General features: G+C 33.7%; 1 protein-coding gene across 1 annotated transcript in view; it reads right to left on the reverse strand.

Annotated features, from left to right (window-relative positions):
- The window catches only part of LOC144435356 (uncharacterized), a 33,946-nt gene continuing 15,911 nt past the window's right edge, over nucleotides 1–18,035 (reverse strand). The window contains exons 24-39 of the mRNA XM_078123952.1: nucleotides 17,659–17,769; nucleotides 16,275–16,388; nucleotides 14,455–14,574; nucleotides 13,101–13,220; nucleotides 11,936–12,079; nucleotides 10,267–10,395; nucleotides 8,761–8,880; nucleotides 8,388–8,507; nucleotides 7,767–7,886; nucleotides 6,629–6,736; nucleotides 5,969–6,088; nucleotides 5,051–5,170; nucleotides 4,492–4,602; nucleotides 3,426–3,561; nucleotides 2,703–2,852; nucleotides 1–132 (exon numbers count right to left, since the gene is read on the reverse strand). Coding sequence (XP_077980078.1) covers nucleotides 48–132; nucleotides 2,703–2,852; nucleotides 3,426–3,561; nucleotides 4,492–4,602; nucleotides 5,051–5,170; nucleotides 5,969–6,088; nucleotides 6,629–6,736; nucleotides 7,767–7,886; nucleotides 8,388–8,507; nucleotides 8,761–8,880; nucleotides 10,267–10,395; nucleotides 11,936–12,079; nucleotides 13,101–13,220; nucleotides 14,455–14,574; nucleotides 16,275–16,388; nucleotides 17,659–17,769 — 1,928 coding nt within the window. The 3' untranslated portion in view covers nucleotides 1–47. The remainder of the gene's footprint in view (nucleotides 133–2,702; nucleotides 2,853–3,425; nucleotides 3,562–4,491; nucleotides 4,603–5,050; nucleotides 5,171–5,968; nucleotides 6,089–6,628; nucleotides 6,737–7,766; nucleotides 7,887–8,387; nucleotides 8,508–8,760; nucleotides 8,881–10,266; nucleotides 10,396–11,935; nucleotides 12,080–13,100; nucleotides 13,221–14,454; nucleotides 14,575–16,274; nucleotides 16,389–17,658; nucleotides 17,770–18,035) is intronic.

Below are 18,035 nucleotides of genomic sequence, written 5' to 3' on the forward strand. Positions count from 1 at the left end.
ATTCAAATGTGATAAAAAACACTGGCATACATTTTCATAAGTGTGTACTATAAAGACGTCCTTGGTTGTTCAAAATCTTCTGTGCTGACAGGCCATGGATTTTCATAACTATTAATTTCGGCAACTGTAGACCTGCAATGGATGAAAAGTATCATCATGTCAAAGTTGAAAGGTGAAAGGTGAAACAAATATGGTAGCTGTGTATGCATTTTTTGCAGAGGGAATCATGGGAAACCTATATGAACACCATCTGCTCTGCCAGTGTGTGTGTGTCATTTTCTGTATCATATTAAATGCCAAATGTTTCTTAAATTTTTTCTTCTCCTTATTTAATACATATCTTTTTTTATCCTCGTTTCAAAATATATACAACTAGAATACACAAAAATACTTAATATATGTATAAGATAGTATAGATTCTACGAAAAAAAGTGTTAGTGACATCACAATCCACAGAATTGAAAAGTAATTACAGCAGAAAAGTGAGTGGCTTTAACATTTCACTCATCGGACATGACATTTTTCCACAAACAACTTCAAACCCAAAATAAATGTAATAGAAGTGCTTTGCAGAGTTGTGAAATGTAGAATCAAACAAGTAAAGTAAACAACTGATATCGTTAAAGCAATTAGTTTGAAAGTAAACAATTGATACCATTAAAGCAATTACTTTGAAAGTAAACAATTGATATCATTAAAACAATCAGTTGGAAAGTAAACAATTGATACCATTAAAACAATTAGTTGGAAAGTAAACAATTGATATCAGTAAAGCAATAAGTTGGAAAGTAAACAATTGATACCATTAAAACAATTAGTTGGAAAGTAAACAATTGATATAATTAAAACAATAAGTTGGAAAGTAAACAATTGATATCATTAATGGCTGGGATTTTAAGCCCAGGTTCTTCTGGGATCTTACATTAGTCTTGAGATTTACACTATTATTATTCCCTTGCTGTGGATCATTTTTCTTTATAGTTTTACCAGACAACTAATGTTCACACCAGAATTTTAATCCTAATCCAAACTTGGCCTTTAATGCTATCAAATCCATGTGTAATCATTTCAGAGAAGCAGTTTCTACTGCACTGTCAGAAAAGCAATGCTTCTTACTCGTCGATGTGACGGGGTACAGGACCGCGTTATGTATGTGGTGGTGCTTCTGTTATGTTAGTTTGAGGTGAAAGTACGTCTATTAAGTTTATATCAGAAATGTCATATCCCATCAGTGAAACACCACATCAATCCAGATTCTGCTGTAAGTTGAAATGTGAATTGCATCTATGGTTGGACAGTGAAAAGAGCCAAACTATGTTGCAAAGAATACAGTAGACTAATAAAGTGAGAAAAATGCACATAGAAATTTGTTTATCAAATCTTACAACACAACATGTAGTGGTAAAATCAAATCCCCTTTACCTTAGCCATGGTTACATTCCAATATAAAATGAATGGTTGGCAAATGTCAGAAAATAAAAAATCCAAAGTTTCACATTTTGCAAGTCAAAGTTGCGAGGTAGTATTATCGGAACTTATAGTGAAATATAATGGCTGGTTTACTTTATACTTTTAATATATACATGTACTGTCTATAAAATGTTGCTTTTTGCCCCCCCCCCCCCCCCCCCCCCCCGCCCCCTCGAAATAGAACAAGCAGAGTGTATATATTAAGCTTTCTTTATGTTTGTGGTTTACATTTGCATAAAACAGTAGTTAAGGTACAATTTGTCTCGGGGATGAATTTCACAGAAAATCAAAGTTATTAAATTGCTCACAACTGAATCCCTCAACCTTTTATCTTCCCATAGATCTAACATAGTATTCGGTGGCCATATTGGATTTAAAATAGCTTAATTTTGGTAATATCTTTTTCTCTATTTCTACAATTTATACAGTATATCCCTGATTTTTTAAAATGGTAATGGGAGGGAGATTTCTTTAACAAAGTCACAGCAAATGTTTATTTCTGAGGTACATTTCACAATTAACTGATCTGGTATAATATAAATAGTGCTGAATAACATCCATGTCATTAAAATAAGTCTCCTGGAATTGTGGGCACAGTTGATGGCATATTACAGGTTTTACTTAATATGTAAATTATGTCTGTGTGCCAATATATAGTTAAGTACTGTGGCTGAATTTGATTTCTGCAAATAGCGAGTGATGGACAAGTATATTTCAGTATGTACAATACAGGATTATTCTATACATTTTAATATACAGCAAAGATACAAATTAATATTTCCAAGAAAAAACACATTACCTTTGAAAAAAATTATAATTCATAACACTATGTATGTTCATTATGGACGTACTATGATTCATACATACTTAGGCTCTCTTCTACCACTTTTGATTGAGAATCAGACATGTTTTGAACAAATCACTTGTGCTTTTTAAGTGTCTAACCTGGATCTGACAGAATGACCCAAATTTGCTAGACGTGTTGAGTAAACTGGATTTGTGGAAAGGTTAGCTTCTTTATATGCAAATTCAGGAGTGAAAGTACTTGTCAGTTATGTATGTCTAATATGTCTGTTTGCCAATCAAAAGTGCAAGAAGAGAGCTTGTGTGTGAATGATAATTTGTAAGGACCTGGTGAATGTTCCAATAACAGTATACAGTTTTTTTTTTTTTTTCAAATTTGACATTTTAGGCCACACTGGTATACTGACTAAAGGATGAATGATTTTTACCTGCTACCTCCATGAGGTGGTATAAAACCATATTCATTTTCTGTGTTATTTGGTCTTGGTTTATTGATTGATGTATCAGCTGAGGTGTTTGCCTGACCGTCTCTGTGTTTCTTGGCTGCTTCTTCAGCATCATACAGTAGACTTCTATCCCTGTGATGAACATGAACAGAATATTGTGTTTAAAAAGTAAAGGAAGAGTGTGGAACATTGGACTTACTAGATACTAACAATAAATATACATTTGCAGTAAAGCTACAGAGTTAGTCAGACATACTGCTGTCATAAGTTTTTGGTGCTGGATTTATTTTTAGCATATCCCCCATCATATACTTTACTATATAGAAATAATGACATGTGTTGCTTATACTGTTAGTGACTAAAATGATGATGAAAGTTCACACTAACCAATCACTGGGAACCTTGTAATGGCTTCAAATCATCCCCTCCTTATGTAGTTATACATATTTCTTATGAATATTCATCTATATGCCATCAGTTTGAATCAATCTTAGCCACCAATATGCACAAGTCTATGCACATTAATTAAAGTCCAGGGTGTGACTCCCAGGTTCTCATCTTAGTGTTTTCTTATGCGTGTAGCTATGAAGATTGCTAAAGAATTATTCTTTCTTTTTTTTTAGCTCTGAACATTAACTGTTTTCATACTTAAACTTCAATCATAGTTTGAACCGGACCTATAAAAAAAAGGAATTTCCTTCTTACCTTGGTTTACACTTGTAGTACAGTAACACAAACAAGGTAAAGATGAAAGCCAAGGCCAAGATGACAATAATGGCTATCCAGTAGTCAGCCAGGATTCCTGATTCATCAGTACTAGCACTACCACTGGCTGCGTCAACTATTGGCAGAAGAAAGTAACTTGATTGAGTAATGATAAGCACTTTACATCAGATTATGTAAACAAGTCTTTGTAGAAGACACTGTCTTCAACTACTCATGTAGAGGGTATCTCACATTTGTACAAAGTTTGAATTAATTTGAAATTAGCTTTCACATGTTACAGAAGGACAGAACATATTCCTATATAAAAACTTGTTGAGATAAAGTGTCCACAGTCCAACAACGTTACAAACAGCTGACAGTTTGGGAGTATAACCCTTCTATGAGTTAATCCTGACATTAATGAATGTGTAAGAAATCTCTACACTTTCTTATAAATGTACTGTTATATAGCCCATGGCGGTGGGGGTGGGGGATGGGGGCTGCAACCTTATAAAATATTGCTGAGATACCACTTACATATCATTAACTGTACCTGTCAAGTTCATTGTACATATGAACCTCACAGTGCACAGTAAAATGAATATAATGTGACAAAAAATAATTGTGTATTTCTGATAACATGGCCTCAGAAAATAGGGTACGTAGCTCGGGAATTTATTCTATTTATCTTTAACATTTTAATTGTTTTTATTGTTGAAAAATATTGCTTCAACCCAAAAGCAAACACAATGTTGGTCAGAATACCGTTTACGTTATAGTTTGATGAATTATGAACAGACATAAAGAAAATAGGTGTGCATGAAGGTCAAGAAGCAAAGAATTTCGTATCTTTTTGTTTTAAATGTTTAAAAAAAATGTTAGGGTCGGCGGCTTAAACTAGGGTTATTGAAAACACATTTTTTTTAATTTGGTCTAAATGATTATTATATGACTATTATATAGTAATGTATTACCTGGAAAGTAAATATATAATACTATTTTACACACACATCTTTCTGAACAGTTTTTCTAATTTTGGTCACAGTGATGCATTTGAAAAGCATACCTCTTGTTTCACAGCGGGATCCTCCAAACGCAGCAGGGCAGCTACAGGTGTACGCGTTTTCATCAGATATGCAGTTACCACCATTCATACAAGGATTGTCAGCACAGGGGTCTAGAAGTAAGAAACAGAATTATATCCATGATGAATTCAGCAAAGAAAACTAGCAATTCAAACTTGCCATGATTCAAAGAATTGCAATGAATCGCCGAGAGGACATTAGCAATGATAATTCTCCTTATTCTAGTAAAGGTGTACCAACCATCATTTTTAACAATACATTGAGGAATTTTTTTCTTGAACACCTGCTTTATGTAGGAAGTGTATAAAATAAACAAGTCTTCAAACATGACGCACCCCCTCAAATACTTAAAATCTATGTGACTATTAAATGGCAATACCATTTCAAAGAAAGTGTCAATAAATAAATACTTTACAGTAACCGTCACATAGATAGATAGATAGATAGATAGATAGATAGACAGATAGATAGATAGATGGATACACATAACGTGACAAAGATGTTATGGAACAGAGAACCAGATATAGTGCATTTCCATACCTTGTCCTATTTGGCAAAGCAAACCAGAATAACCTGCTAGGCATTCACAATGGAATGAGTCTCTACCATTAAGACAAGCTGCACCATTCAGACAGGGTTCTGATGCACACTCATCGAAATCTGTTATTGCATATACAGAAGGTAAAAAGCAGAGTTAGATATAACTATGGGGGGGGGGGGGGTGTACTCACACAGTAAGTATCACATGTACTGCACTTTTGAGATATCTTTTTCAAATCATGCACACTTTTGACTCTAGATTTTTCAAGCATGATATGGAGGTTTGATCCTCTCTTTGATTGCATGACTTTTAACCCCATACATTGTTTCTTTGTTGCCAATTTTCAAATGTTACCAAGATTTTTCACAAAAATATAGTTCCAGGTTGCTGATTTACTCTAGGCTTTTGTTTGACTCCTATTTACAGGCAGAATGTAGACCTCTCCAGGGACAGAACATCACAATGTGACTGAAAGTCATGTACACTTTTCAAATGCTAAGACTAGGATGTTGGTTGTTTTTCTTTGATTAGTTTACTCACTGTGTCCATGCAGCCATCATAGCAATGGAACTATAATGTTTATTCAATCCCTTTTCATTAGGATTGACTGACCACTCAATACCATTCCATTCAATATATTCAGATATTTCATTCCATTCTCTTCCGTTCTAATCTTCCCTTTCCCATTTTGAATTCTATACTATTCTCATTTGTGTTTCTATTTTCTTTCTTATCTTATCTTATCTTATCTTATCTTAACTTATCTTATCTTATCTTATCTTATCTTATCTTATCTTATCTTATCCTATCCTATTCTAAGGTCACCATGGTTTTCTTTACTATCTATTTTTCCCAATTTCATCCATTCCAATCCATTCCATTGATTTAATTCCTGATTGTAAGATACAAGTACATACCTTCTGTACATAATGTCCCTGTATATCCATTCGTACAGTGACAGATGAATGTGTCTCCATCGGGAACACAGGTACCATCATTCTTACATAGACCAACGCTACATCCTTGGCTGGGAATTTCTATACAAAGAAAGAATTCAAAATCAAGGTGCTGCAAATCTTCTTGGACAACATAGTCTTCAATTTTTGCTGACACAATATCTCAAAATTGATATTAAGACTACATCTCAAAATTTATCATTCAATTTTTATTTCAAAAATGTCTATGTACATGTACACATAATTTTCTTTTAAACCAGTGTTAAAGGGCCCTGGAGTTTAAAGTGGCTATATGGATGACATCAGAAATGGGTATTTATTTGGATTTAAGAACAATTATGCTCTTTTCCACTTGAAAAACATAGACAAATGTTATTTATTAAAATAACTTGACTTTGCAAAAACTATTTTTTTTTAAGTGTCAACATTTTGTTACTGTACATGCAGCAAGTAACTTATAAACAAATTAGGTAAACGTGTTTATTATAAATTACAAGTAATCACAAGTAATCAAACTATTTATGCATGGTGACATTTCTATTATAGTGAAGTGACCGACATATGCATAGACATGACATAGTGATACCTTCTCCCCCAGTCTATGAAATCGAGACAACTTACCCGTTTCACAGAATGTACCCTCATAAGATGGTGGACAGAGACAGCTGTTACCATTACTATTTGTTACACATGTGCCACCATTGGCACAGAAATTAGCACTGCAACCTGCTAATGTAATCATAAACATTCACTCTTATTAGTCTCCTGAGCCAAATTCATTCGAAGTTATATCGCCATTTTCCTTTATAAATTAATGGAAAAATCCAGTCAGACCACAAACATTAGAAAAGAAGTCCCTAACACCTATCTTCTGACTTACTTCTGCCTTTCTTTGTCTTGGCACAGATTATGGCATAAACTATGATGTCATTTCCTGCAAGGTTTTCTAACAAACTCTTGGAAGATGTAGGAAATCCCAAAAAATGGTAGAACACATGTATTAAATGTGCAGTAGGGCTTCTTTATAAGATTTCAAAATTAAGATACATTACCAAGATGCTATTTTAGCACCAAAATTCCTATATAAGTTGATACCAGTAACAAATAAAGTGTGTTTAAGGCAGTAATAAACCAGACTGTGTTATTCTTTTAAATTTTTATGCCAGCTGGATTGGGGATGGAAAGAGAACATTTTGTTTATCACCAGCGTGCAAAATTAACGCCGGTTCTTCGGTCCGACACCAACAGATTTCCGTCCGGACTGACAGTTTTCAGAATTACAACAACTTATCGGTCCTTATGACCAATTCGAATTTGGAGTAAATAATAACATTTATTCAAAGATATATCCAATTTCACCTACATGAATCTGATCTTGTGTTACCTTTTTTACTCTCGACATCTCGTTCAAGTCAAGCGACAGAGCTAGCTCAAATGAGAATATTGATATTGCATTACCCTGTATGAAATATCACATCTGTGTAGTCAAATTTATCAGAGAACTGACTAAAAATCTAATTTACAATTCCTTAAAATAACCAATTTTACTTAAAAACAAAAAAGGTACTAACTTCAACTACTGTCCATAGGTGACTGCAATGGCAACAACCTGAACACATGCATACTATAACCATGGCAATGGGAGTTACCCTGACATTACAAGTAATACTGTTGCCATGGTAACTACATACTGCTCCCATGGCAACTGGGTACACACTACCTCAAGTGCAATTAGTAGAACTGATACGGGTTGACTTACTTGTTTCACTGCATGTAGGTCCTGAAAATCCCGCAGGACAGTTACATGTGAACGTAGATCCAGTTTGTGTACAATAGCCACTATTTTCACATGGATTGGGGGTACAAACACTTGTTCCTGCTGTACAAAAATAATGAAACTATTGTTAGTCTTCTGAAAAATACATAAGAACATGACTGTATACAATGTACCTCATTCAATGAATGTTCTTATATAACCTTACCTTGTTCATAGAATGTTATAATATAGCTTTGCTCACAGATTGTTCAAGTAACACAGTGACCTTACCTTGTTCAAAGAATGTCGTCATAAAACCTTACCTTGTTCATAGAATGTTGTAAATATATCTTACTTTATATACACAAAATGTGTTAGAATATAACCATACATGTACTTTATTATCTTTGTTCACAGAATGTTCATGTTTCCCATAGATTGTTCAAGAATACCCTTACCTTGTGCACAGAATAGTCCAGTATACCCTTACCTTGTTCACAGAATGATCCTGTATACCCTTACCTTGTTCACAGAATGGTCCAGTATACCCTTACCTTGTTCACAGGATGGTCCAGTCTGAGTATACCTTTGCCTTGTTCATAGACTGTTCTAGTATGTACTTACCTTGTTCGCAGAATGCTCCCGTATACCCAGGAAGACAGTTACAAATGATTCCAATTCCTGCTTGTTGACTGTAGTAACAAGTTGCACCATTTTGACAGATGTTGTTAGAACCACAAGTTTCTGAAATGATGACCATAATTATGCATTTAAAAACTCTCAACTATTTGAAGGTATAACAAAGGTAATAATGATTGCCTAAAAATCTTCCACTGTCAGTTGGTTTGAGTGTCATTGAAAGTGTACATTATGTAAAAATAAGAGATGAGGATGCAGTTGTATAGTGAATATTGATGAGTCATTACCAAAAAGGAATGCAATGGCATTACAAATCAATGGCAGCATGCCTCAGTGTATTGCCTTTCTCTATACTTACCAAGTTGAATTTCACAGATTGTTCCAGTGTACCCTGCTGCACATCTACACACATATGTACTGCCACTTTCAACACATGCACCACCACTCAAGCATGGATTGTTTGAACATGGGCCACTCACTAGAATGGAAAAACATAATCATGCATTGTTAAAAATTAATCAGTGGCAAGCAGTGCTGCTTCTGTTTCCTGTATTGAAATGAGAGATAACACCCTTTGTTGTGTGGTATAATGTTAATTAAAAAGTCAGTTTTTTTTTTGCTTGAATGTATAAAAGAACATTAAAAGACCCATTGGGAAATCTGACCCAGACAGTGGACAGGATGGATAGGAGACATCCAGACAGTGGACAGGATGGATAGGAGACATCCAGACAGTGGACAGGATGGATAAGAGACATCCAGACAGTGGACAGGATGGAAGTTTATCAAGAAATGATGACCAGGAGTATAAACTTTTCAGAAAGAAGAAGTAAAGCAGATGTAAAATGAAAATTGTCTCAACTGAATGCAGTACAGTTTTAATTTCATAGTCTAAATATTTCTTATGAACTGAAAAGATGTCTATTTGTGCATATAACCATTTATAGAAAAGAACTCACTACTCTTAACTGGGTATTACATTTCCTTATACTAAGTAATTATCATTATTACACATGTACTAGTGATTACTTGCACCAGTGTACACACATACTAGTGGTATTTGCACTGCAGTGCAACACACGAAAACATTATTGCATATCTGTATCATATAAATGATATGCAAATGATGACGCAACTGTTCATAGTACATAAAAGCACATGATGACACAGTATCATTTTTTATGGAAAATTTGTTGTTTCGGATAAACATATGTATTAATAACAGGACCCCATGCTGCATGAATTCCAGTGTGGGTACTCAGGCTTGTAGTGTTTTCTACTGCATTTTCACTTGCTATGCTCATGAAAATATGGCCACAGGGAACATGGTAAGCACTCGTGTAAATATCCTAAGTATGCCACACTTTATACACTTGTGCATTCACTCATGCGTCATGGGGGTTTTGTCATAGTACTGCATCAGTTGATATCCAATCTCATAATGAAAACTTTTTCACATATCATTCAATGTTTCATTCGTGCTACAGTGATGTTTCTTTAGCTTTACCTTGCCAAACATCAGGATAAATTTATGAGACGCTCTCATTCACTTGTGCGTAATTGAAATTCGACCGTTGCACAGAGAATAATTTAAGTTGAAGGTGATATTATATTGGAAATACTCAGACAGAGGTAATGGAATAAGGATGAGAACTTTAGAATCACCAAAATCTAGCCTGTCTACAGATATTGGCTCTGATTTCTGGTAGGACATAAGATAACAGAATCTCAGTCAATGTCAGTGGACAGGCAACCCCATAGCACCATTTGTGACTGTGCCTGCCAGATTTCTCATAACATACATTATCTGTAGTTAATGAAGCCATGCATTTAATAGTTAATGGCAATTTATTATAACATCTACCTGGGATTTGTAATTGACAAAATATGCCCATGTAACCACTTGCACATTGACACTCAAAAATATTTCCACTCTGAAAACACAGTCCTCCATTTTGACAAGGATTGCTAGAACATGGGTTACTGACAATGACTATGGGAAGAAAGTACATAATCATAAATACATAGTGAAGGAGATAAAAAATACATTGAATAATATCTGTGATATTATTAATAACTCTATACAAAACATGAACATCACAACATGAACAGATGGTAAACAAACACAGATGGTATGACAACAATGTATGGTATCTGATTGGATAAGCATCTATGTTATTACACCAGTGTCACAAAATTATGCAAATTGCAATTGTTAATGATGCAATACCAGTTTGAATGAGCCAATAAAAAGTTGATATGCCATAATCAGCAGATGGATCTTCCATGACAATGATGTGGACAGGATGATTGAACAACTATCTTCAAGTGTTCGATAAGAAGAGATATTGTCGTGAGACAGAAACAAGAAACTCATTACAAGTCTAAAATGATAGAAATACACATTCTGTGAATGATGGTGTACCATGGATATGCCAAATCTGAGAGCCATGTAAGTGTAAGATAACCATGACAACAATAACCATGAGGACAAGAATTTATCAAATGGAGTGAATTCGATATCATTCCCATGCAAAGATCTCATTGTCAAAAGTTAGTCCTAAAAGGAACATATCATAAGGTACAAAGATTTATACCCATTTCATCATCATGGTAACAATAACCATGACGACACTTTACCAAGTGGAGAATATTTGCTGTATCATTCACATGCAATGTTTCCAAGTGTAAAAGTAAATCCTCCAGAAAAACCAAAAACGTACAAAACCTTGAGAGATAATATTAATAATAGCCATTACATCTAATACAACACTCATTGTTCTGCCTAATGTAGGAAAGTGGAAACAATGATCTTCATTACACAATGAGATATTACTTGCAGTGTATAGAGAGCTGATCATGTGCATAACATGCCTGTACACCAATCCAAGGACAAGGAAATCTTTTCCTTGCTGTGACTTGCCTATATGAGAGATCTTACACAATAATGTTCCATTGTTCACCACATGATGGTTCCAATTCACCAAATGATAAAATCTATCATTCCATCAAGATAGCTTATTCTATATTATGGTTAATGTTCCAAACCCAATATGTTTAAAAAACCTGCACCAAATAGAACCGAACTGCTCAGGATAGAATATGGTTGTTTTTACCAAATAAAGATAATCAGGATGTATTTTGATGTTTTGCTGTTAAGGGCACAGGTTCTCTATTTCAGTCATTCTGACATTTCAGAAGCTGTTTTTCTTTACAAACACAAAACTGCAATATTTTCATAAGGTGATGCCCTTATTTCCATTTGAATGGTCAGATGTCTTTCTCAAGTTCATGTAATTTATCTTCTTGTACTTTATCACATGCACTGGTATAATTGATCAACACTTTTAAAAGAAACTTTGAGCAAAGCACAAAATCTGCACCCTTCACAATAAACATCATAGATATCCCAATCAGGAGAAAAGCAGTATTTCAAAAAGCATGGAACATTACAATTTGGGATGCACATGATAATGAACTTTTAAATTGTGAATTGTGTCCATGCACAGATATCTGCTTTGTTTGATTTCTACCTTGGGTTTCACAGGTTGTGCCACTATAACCACTTGGACACACACACCAAAAACTATTTCCAATTGTAAAACACCACCCTCCATTCTGACATGTACTGTCAGAGCACACACTGTCACTGTCACTTCGCTTAGTACGTCTTATAACTTTGAAATAAAAGTAAGTAACAATTACTTGAATGTTGAAAATATATAAAACTTTTATCCCAAAAGATATGTGTAAATTTAGCCCCGCTTGATTAACTTCCATGCTTCAACCAAAAAATAAACACAAACTAAAATCAAAAGTGAAACCAAAGTGAGAAGAAAATTAAAAAGAATTATCATTCATGCCTTTGAGTAGATTTTTACTACATCACAACAAAATCCTAGTTAAAATTACTAGCTGAATAACAGATGATTTTAATCAATCAATCAATAATTAATTGATACATTTTATGAACTACGAAAATGACCTGAAGCTGAAAAACTAAAAATATTGAAAATTTTATACACCAAGTAGAATAGAAATTTATACAAAGAATTTGCAAACTGAAAATATTGCAAACTTTATACACCAAGCTTCTGCAAACAGAAATATTAAACTTTAAAGACCAATATTCCGCAACCTGAATATATTGCAAACTTTACAACCCAAGGACCTGAAACTTGAATATATTGCAAACTGTACAGACCAATTCAAGATTCTGCAACCTGAATAAAGTACAATCTTTACAGATCAAGACTCTATGTACTAATATTTTGTAAATAGACTTCAGACAGACAATATTCAAACAACCCAAAACATGTCAAATTCTTGCAAGAAAACAAGCAATCATATAATATTTAAGATTCTCATACAGGCAAATGTATTGAAACCATTTCAAACAAACTCGAAACCAAACAGTTCCACTTCAGAATTAGTTCAGTTGGCTGCTAAGCAAAAAAGGTCTGATTTGCATTACACACTTGCTTCATACATTTGTAACGGTAAATTGTAATAAAAAAATGGAAATGTGAAATTTAATATCTAATGTCAATGCCCTTTATATATGTCTATACCCATTCTTCAGCAATCCCACACCATGCTCATTATAATGTAAACATTTGACTTCACAAATACCTTTACCACTTCCATGAATCCTTATTTCATGCATTTCCTCAAATACATGTTATACTATCTATATACCTGGTCTTTTAATCTGACACCTGTATCCTGAATAGCCATGGGCACATATACATTTAAAAGTTGAGCTCCTCCCAAAACACCAACCTCGACTTTGACATGGGTTACTAGCACATTGGCTAACTATGAATGGAAAACACACAGATAACAAAGGTGAAAGGGTATATTAGACATACATACAATTAATATACAGTTATACAGAGACAACATTTATGGAACTTTTATATTTTGGGATGCATTTAACAATGATCTTTTGAATTGTGAAAAATTTTGCCCATGCATGGATATCTGTTTTGTCTGATTTCTACCTTTTGTTTCATACATGTAGGTTGTGCCTACATGATAACATAGGTACCAAAAACTAGTCGATCCAGTGGACATGCATTGACACTTTGCTTTAGTATGTTGTATAACTTTGGAATAAAAGTAGGTAACAATTACTTCAGAATGTTAACAAATCCCAAAAGTGCTTTGAATATACTTTAAATATATTTTGAAGATTTTATAAATTTAGCCACACCCGATTAGTGTTCATGCTTCAATCAGAAAAATAAATACAAACTAAAAACTTAACTGAAGAAAATAAAGAAATTATCAGTCATGCCTTTAAGTAGATATTGACTATATATCACAACAAAATTCATGTTAAAATTATTAGCTGAATAACAGTTGGTTTTACTCAACGAATAAGAAATTGATAGATTTTTACAAACAACTATCAAAAAAACCTGACCCTGAAAAACTGAAAATATTGCAAACTTTATAGACCAATATTCTTCAACCTGAAAATATTGCAAACTCTATTCACCAAGATCCCACAACCTGAATATATTGCAAACTTGACAGTCCAAGATTCTATGAAGTAAATATTTTGTAAACAGATATCAGACAGGCAATGTTCAGACAACCCAACACATATCACTGAAATTCTTGTAAGAAAACAAACAGAGAGATTCTCAGACAATCACCATGATGAAAATCATTCCACGTAAAAATTAAATAGTTTCAAAACCATGCAAATAGTTCAATTTTACTAATTTTTCAGAATGAATTCATTTTGTTACTAAGCTAAAAAAGATCTTGCATAACACTTGCATCATACATTTGCTGAACAATATCAAAACACACAAATCAGTAACTGTACATTGTAATCCATTTTCTACAATTGCACTTTGAAATTTAAAATCCAATGTCAATACCCTTTGCATCATATCCAATCTTCAGCAATCCCATAACATGCTGATTATAAGAACTAATTGAAGCAGTTGATTTAGCAAAATCTTGTAGAAAGTATGTACCATTTGTAACTTCCACGAATCCTTATTTCATGCATTTCCTCAACTACATATCTATATACCTGGTCTTTTAATCTGACACCTGTATCCTGAATAGCCACGGGCACACATACATTTAAAAGTTGTGCCCCTCTCAGAACACCAACCTCTACTTTGACATGGGTTACTAGCACATTGGCTAACTACGAATGGAAAACACACATATAACAAAGGTGAAAGGGTATATTAGACATACATACAATAAAATAAACAGTTATACAGAGACAACATTCAACATAAGAAAGGAAAAAAACAATAACATGGACATACCAAACAATATTCATTAAATGTATGAATCAAATTTACAAGGTTACTACCAGACATTTCAAGTACTTTTTCTCAGAACATGACATGTCTGAAAGAGTATAATGATATATAATAAAGGAAAATACTACTTGTGATTTATACATGTAGATAGTACCTGACGATGAAAAATTATGTGTTTAGAAGAACAAAAGAAAATAAAAACTTCTCATTTGGAATCGCTAATTTTTGGAAACATATACAGTACATCTTGATGGTGTGATGATCTGTGCAAACTTATAACTGATGGCTGAATAAATGTGAGGAAAACTTGACCAAGGCAATAATTACTCTTGCATCAGAAATATACCCAGTCGATGTGTACAATGACAACCACGTCACCTACAACAGAGCTTACACTGTTTTGTATATCATTTGGCTTAACAAAAATTGAACTCCAAGTGAAAGGTTTGTCATTGATCTGCTAAAATAATGGCTTTCAAAGATCTTTGTCAAGCAGGACATGAGACTTTAACATTTTTGTTGAGCCAGCCCATGAATTGTAGCAATGTTAGTCAAGGTTTGTAAAGGTAGACAACACTTTGTTTCAGGTGACATAGTGTTCATTGTATTTTTGTACAACAATAGCAAAGATATAAGGAATTATTAGTACGAAAGTTGGAAAACGAAATTAAAAAGTTAGTAAGTGAAGTTCCTATAGGTCTGAAAGAAACACAGATAATGTCAAGTGATACTGACAACTATAGTGTACATGTTTGAGAGCAAGAGTGCTCTATAGAGTCAGGATAGCATGTTGCAATTTTTTGTACCAATAATATACAGATTTCTGACACAGATAATTGTAATACATGATCGTTTATATCAGAAATATTTATCAGAAAAGTTGCAGCGTAGACAGATCAGCTGGCTAGGCTGACAGGAAGTAGAGAAGATTTTGTAATTTAGAGATTTTTGTTTCAAGTCAGGACAGTTTTGGGAAGGCTTTTCTAAAACAGATAGTATAGCCTGTTATAACATACTGCTAAAATATTTATTTTGATGCATGAAAGAATCAGTGGAACAGAATTTAGGACATGTCAGAAACACTTTAATTTGGCACAAAATGCAAGTAGCTAAGAGAGTAAATACTATACTTGTAAATAACTCATTCAGTCAGTTTGCTGTATTCAGGCAACTATTGTTGGCACCCGTCTATAGAAATATGACTACATGTAAGTATAGCTGAATAGAAATTGACACTTGTTCAGTATGTTAGCAGGTCTTGTCCGTGGAAAATGCTTTGCACATATCCAGTTAAAATAAACCCAGCGCCACAAAACATATGACTACAGTACATCACAAAATGTTTGCCAGAAAAGTTTGCCATGTGGACAGACCAGCTAGCTAGTCAGAAAGGAGGTAGAAAAGATATCATTTAGTAATACATGTCCTACAATATTAAGTGAAGACATGAACCACTTCTAAATGAAAGTTAGATACCAGAATCACCACTCCATTGGGTGATGAGGACTTTGCTAGTAGATGAACAAACACTGAACAAGGAAGAGGGGAAGGGGAGGGTTGAGGATCAATATATTACCTGCAGTTTCACATCGTGTTCCTGTGTATTGGGATGGACAGCTACAAATATAGGAATTGGCATTGGAGAGACATGTACCACCATTCAAACATGGACTGCTAGCACATAGATCTGCTGTATTCAAAATAAAATGTTTGATATTATTGTGATTGCTGTGTAATCAACCTAGACTTCAAAACAGTGGCAAAGCATTAGAAGCACCAAAAGTTTTAGCTATTATAACTACCATTACTCTGAAAAATAAAGATATGATATTGTTGTGTTTTTGCATGTGCATTTATATTTTGGTACAAACAGCATTGCTTTGGTGTTTCACTCATGTGACATGACATTGTTTTACAGACAACTATTAAATGTAAAAGAAACAATTATAAAACCTGGTGAGCCACAATTAGTAGAAAAACGGATGTTGTTAGTGTTGCATTATGCATTATTGGTCTAGCAGTGTCATATTGCATGTTACGGATGGCCCAAAAAATCATGCTTGTATTATACAATGAATTCTTGAAGCTTTTCATGAACATTTAGTGTATACAGACATATATTGAGCAGCTGCAGTGACTGAAAAATAGGAGCTATTTTGAACTTTAGTGTAGCATTGGTACATGGTGCGCACAGGCAGTTATTATATTTACTAGCTAATGCTGCTTGTGCTATTAATAGACTGACAGATTCCTCATTGTGGGCATCCCATATAGGTTTTGTGGAACATCCTCAATGAAGCTCCCTCAGCCTAATTGTGTTACATTGCCTGCTGCAATTACTGTATCAAGCTGAAAGTAAAATGTGGGATAACAAATTATTGAATACCATACACAATAGACTGAACAGTATTGACTATACAATCAGCAAACAGGGTATCTTTCAATCACCATTGGAAACACCTAAACAAATTAAAAATTTGATGTTAATAATGATGTTCTTTGGTTTTAAGGTTGCATCATTGTAACACTTTAAAATTGAAAGACCTAGTTTCGATTTGGATTAAGATTTTGGTGTGAAAAACAGTTTTTTAGCAGAGCTCCATGTACAGATAAGGTTCGTCCACAACAAAATAATGATCATATGTAACCCTTATGGCTCCACAGATAAGATGAGTAAACCTAGAATTCACAGCCTGGCCTTTAATATACAAAATGAAAGTCTGATTATCAGTTTCAAAAATTTGTCTGTTGGTGGAGATCTGATCATTGGAAGTAGTAGTCCATGAAAACAAGCAAAATTACATCAAAATTCATTATACTCAAAAAAAACAAAAAACTTAGAAAGTCAGTGATAAGTGTTACTTTGGCTTTATGGTTGGCAATCTGCAATCTGTAGAGAGCTGTTATAAAAAAATGAAGTTTGTGAGAGAGTTGTAACAAAACTCAAAGTTTGTACATACCCAATGTCTGACATCTTAAGCCTTGATAGTCTGGTGGACAGTCACATACAAATGAGTTACCAGTGGTTGTACACATGCCATTGTTCTGACATGGATTAGGACTACAGGCATCTAAAACAGAAAATGAATTCCAAAGTTAGTACGTACTCCAGTATATTTCTGAAACTTTATCGACAAACAGAATCTATATTCAATGCATATTAATATTGTTCATATCATACAGGACAACTGTATCACAATTTTTTAATTTTTTCTGTCAAATTTGATAAGTTTGAAATTGAAAAAAATTGTCAATTATTGAATCATTTTTCTCATCCAAAATTGTGTTTATAATATACTTTGATAGATTTCAACATTGGTATGAACTGAAACATTGG

The sequence above is a fragment of the Glandiceps talaboti genome, chromosome 5 (genome assembly GCF_964340395.1).
Source record: "Glandiceps talaboti chromosome 5, keGlaTala1.1, whole genome shotgun sequence".
Taxonomy (NCBI): domain Eukaryota; kingdom Metazoa; phylum Hemichordata; class Enteropneusta; family Spengelidae; genus Glandiceps; species Glandiceps talaboti.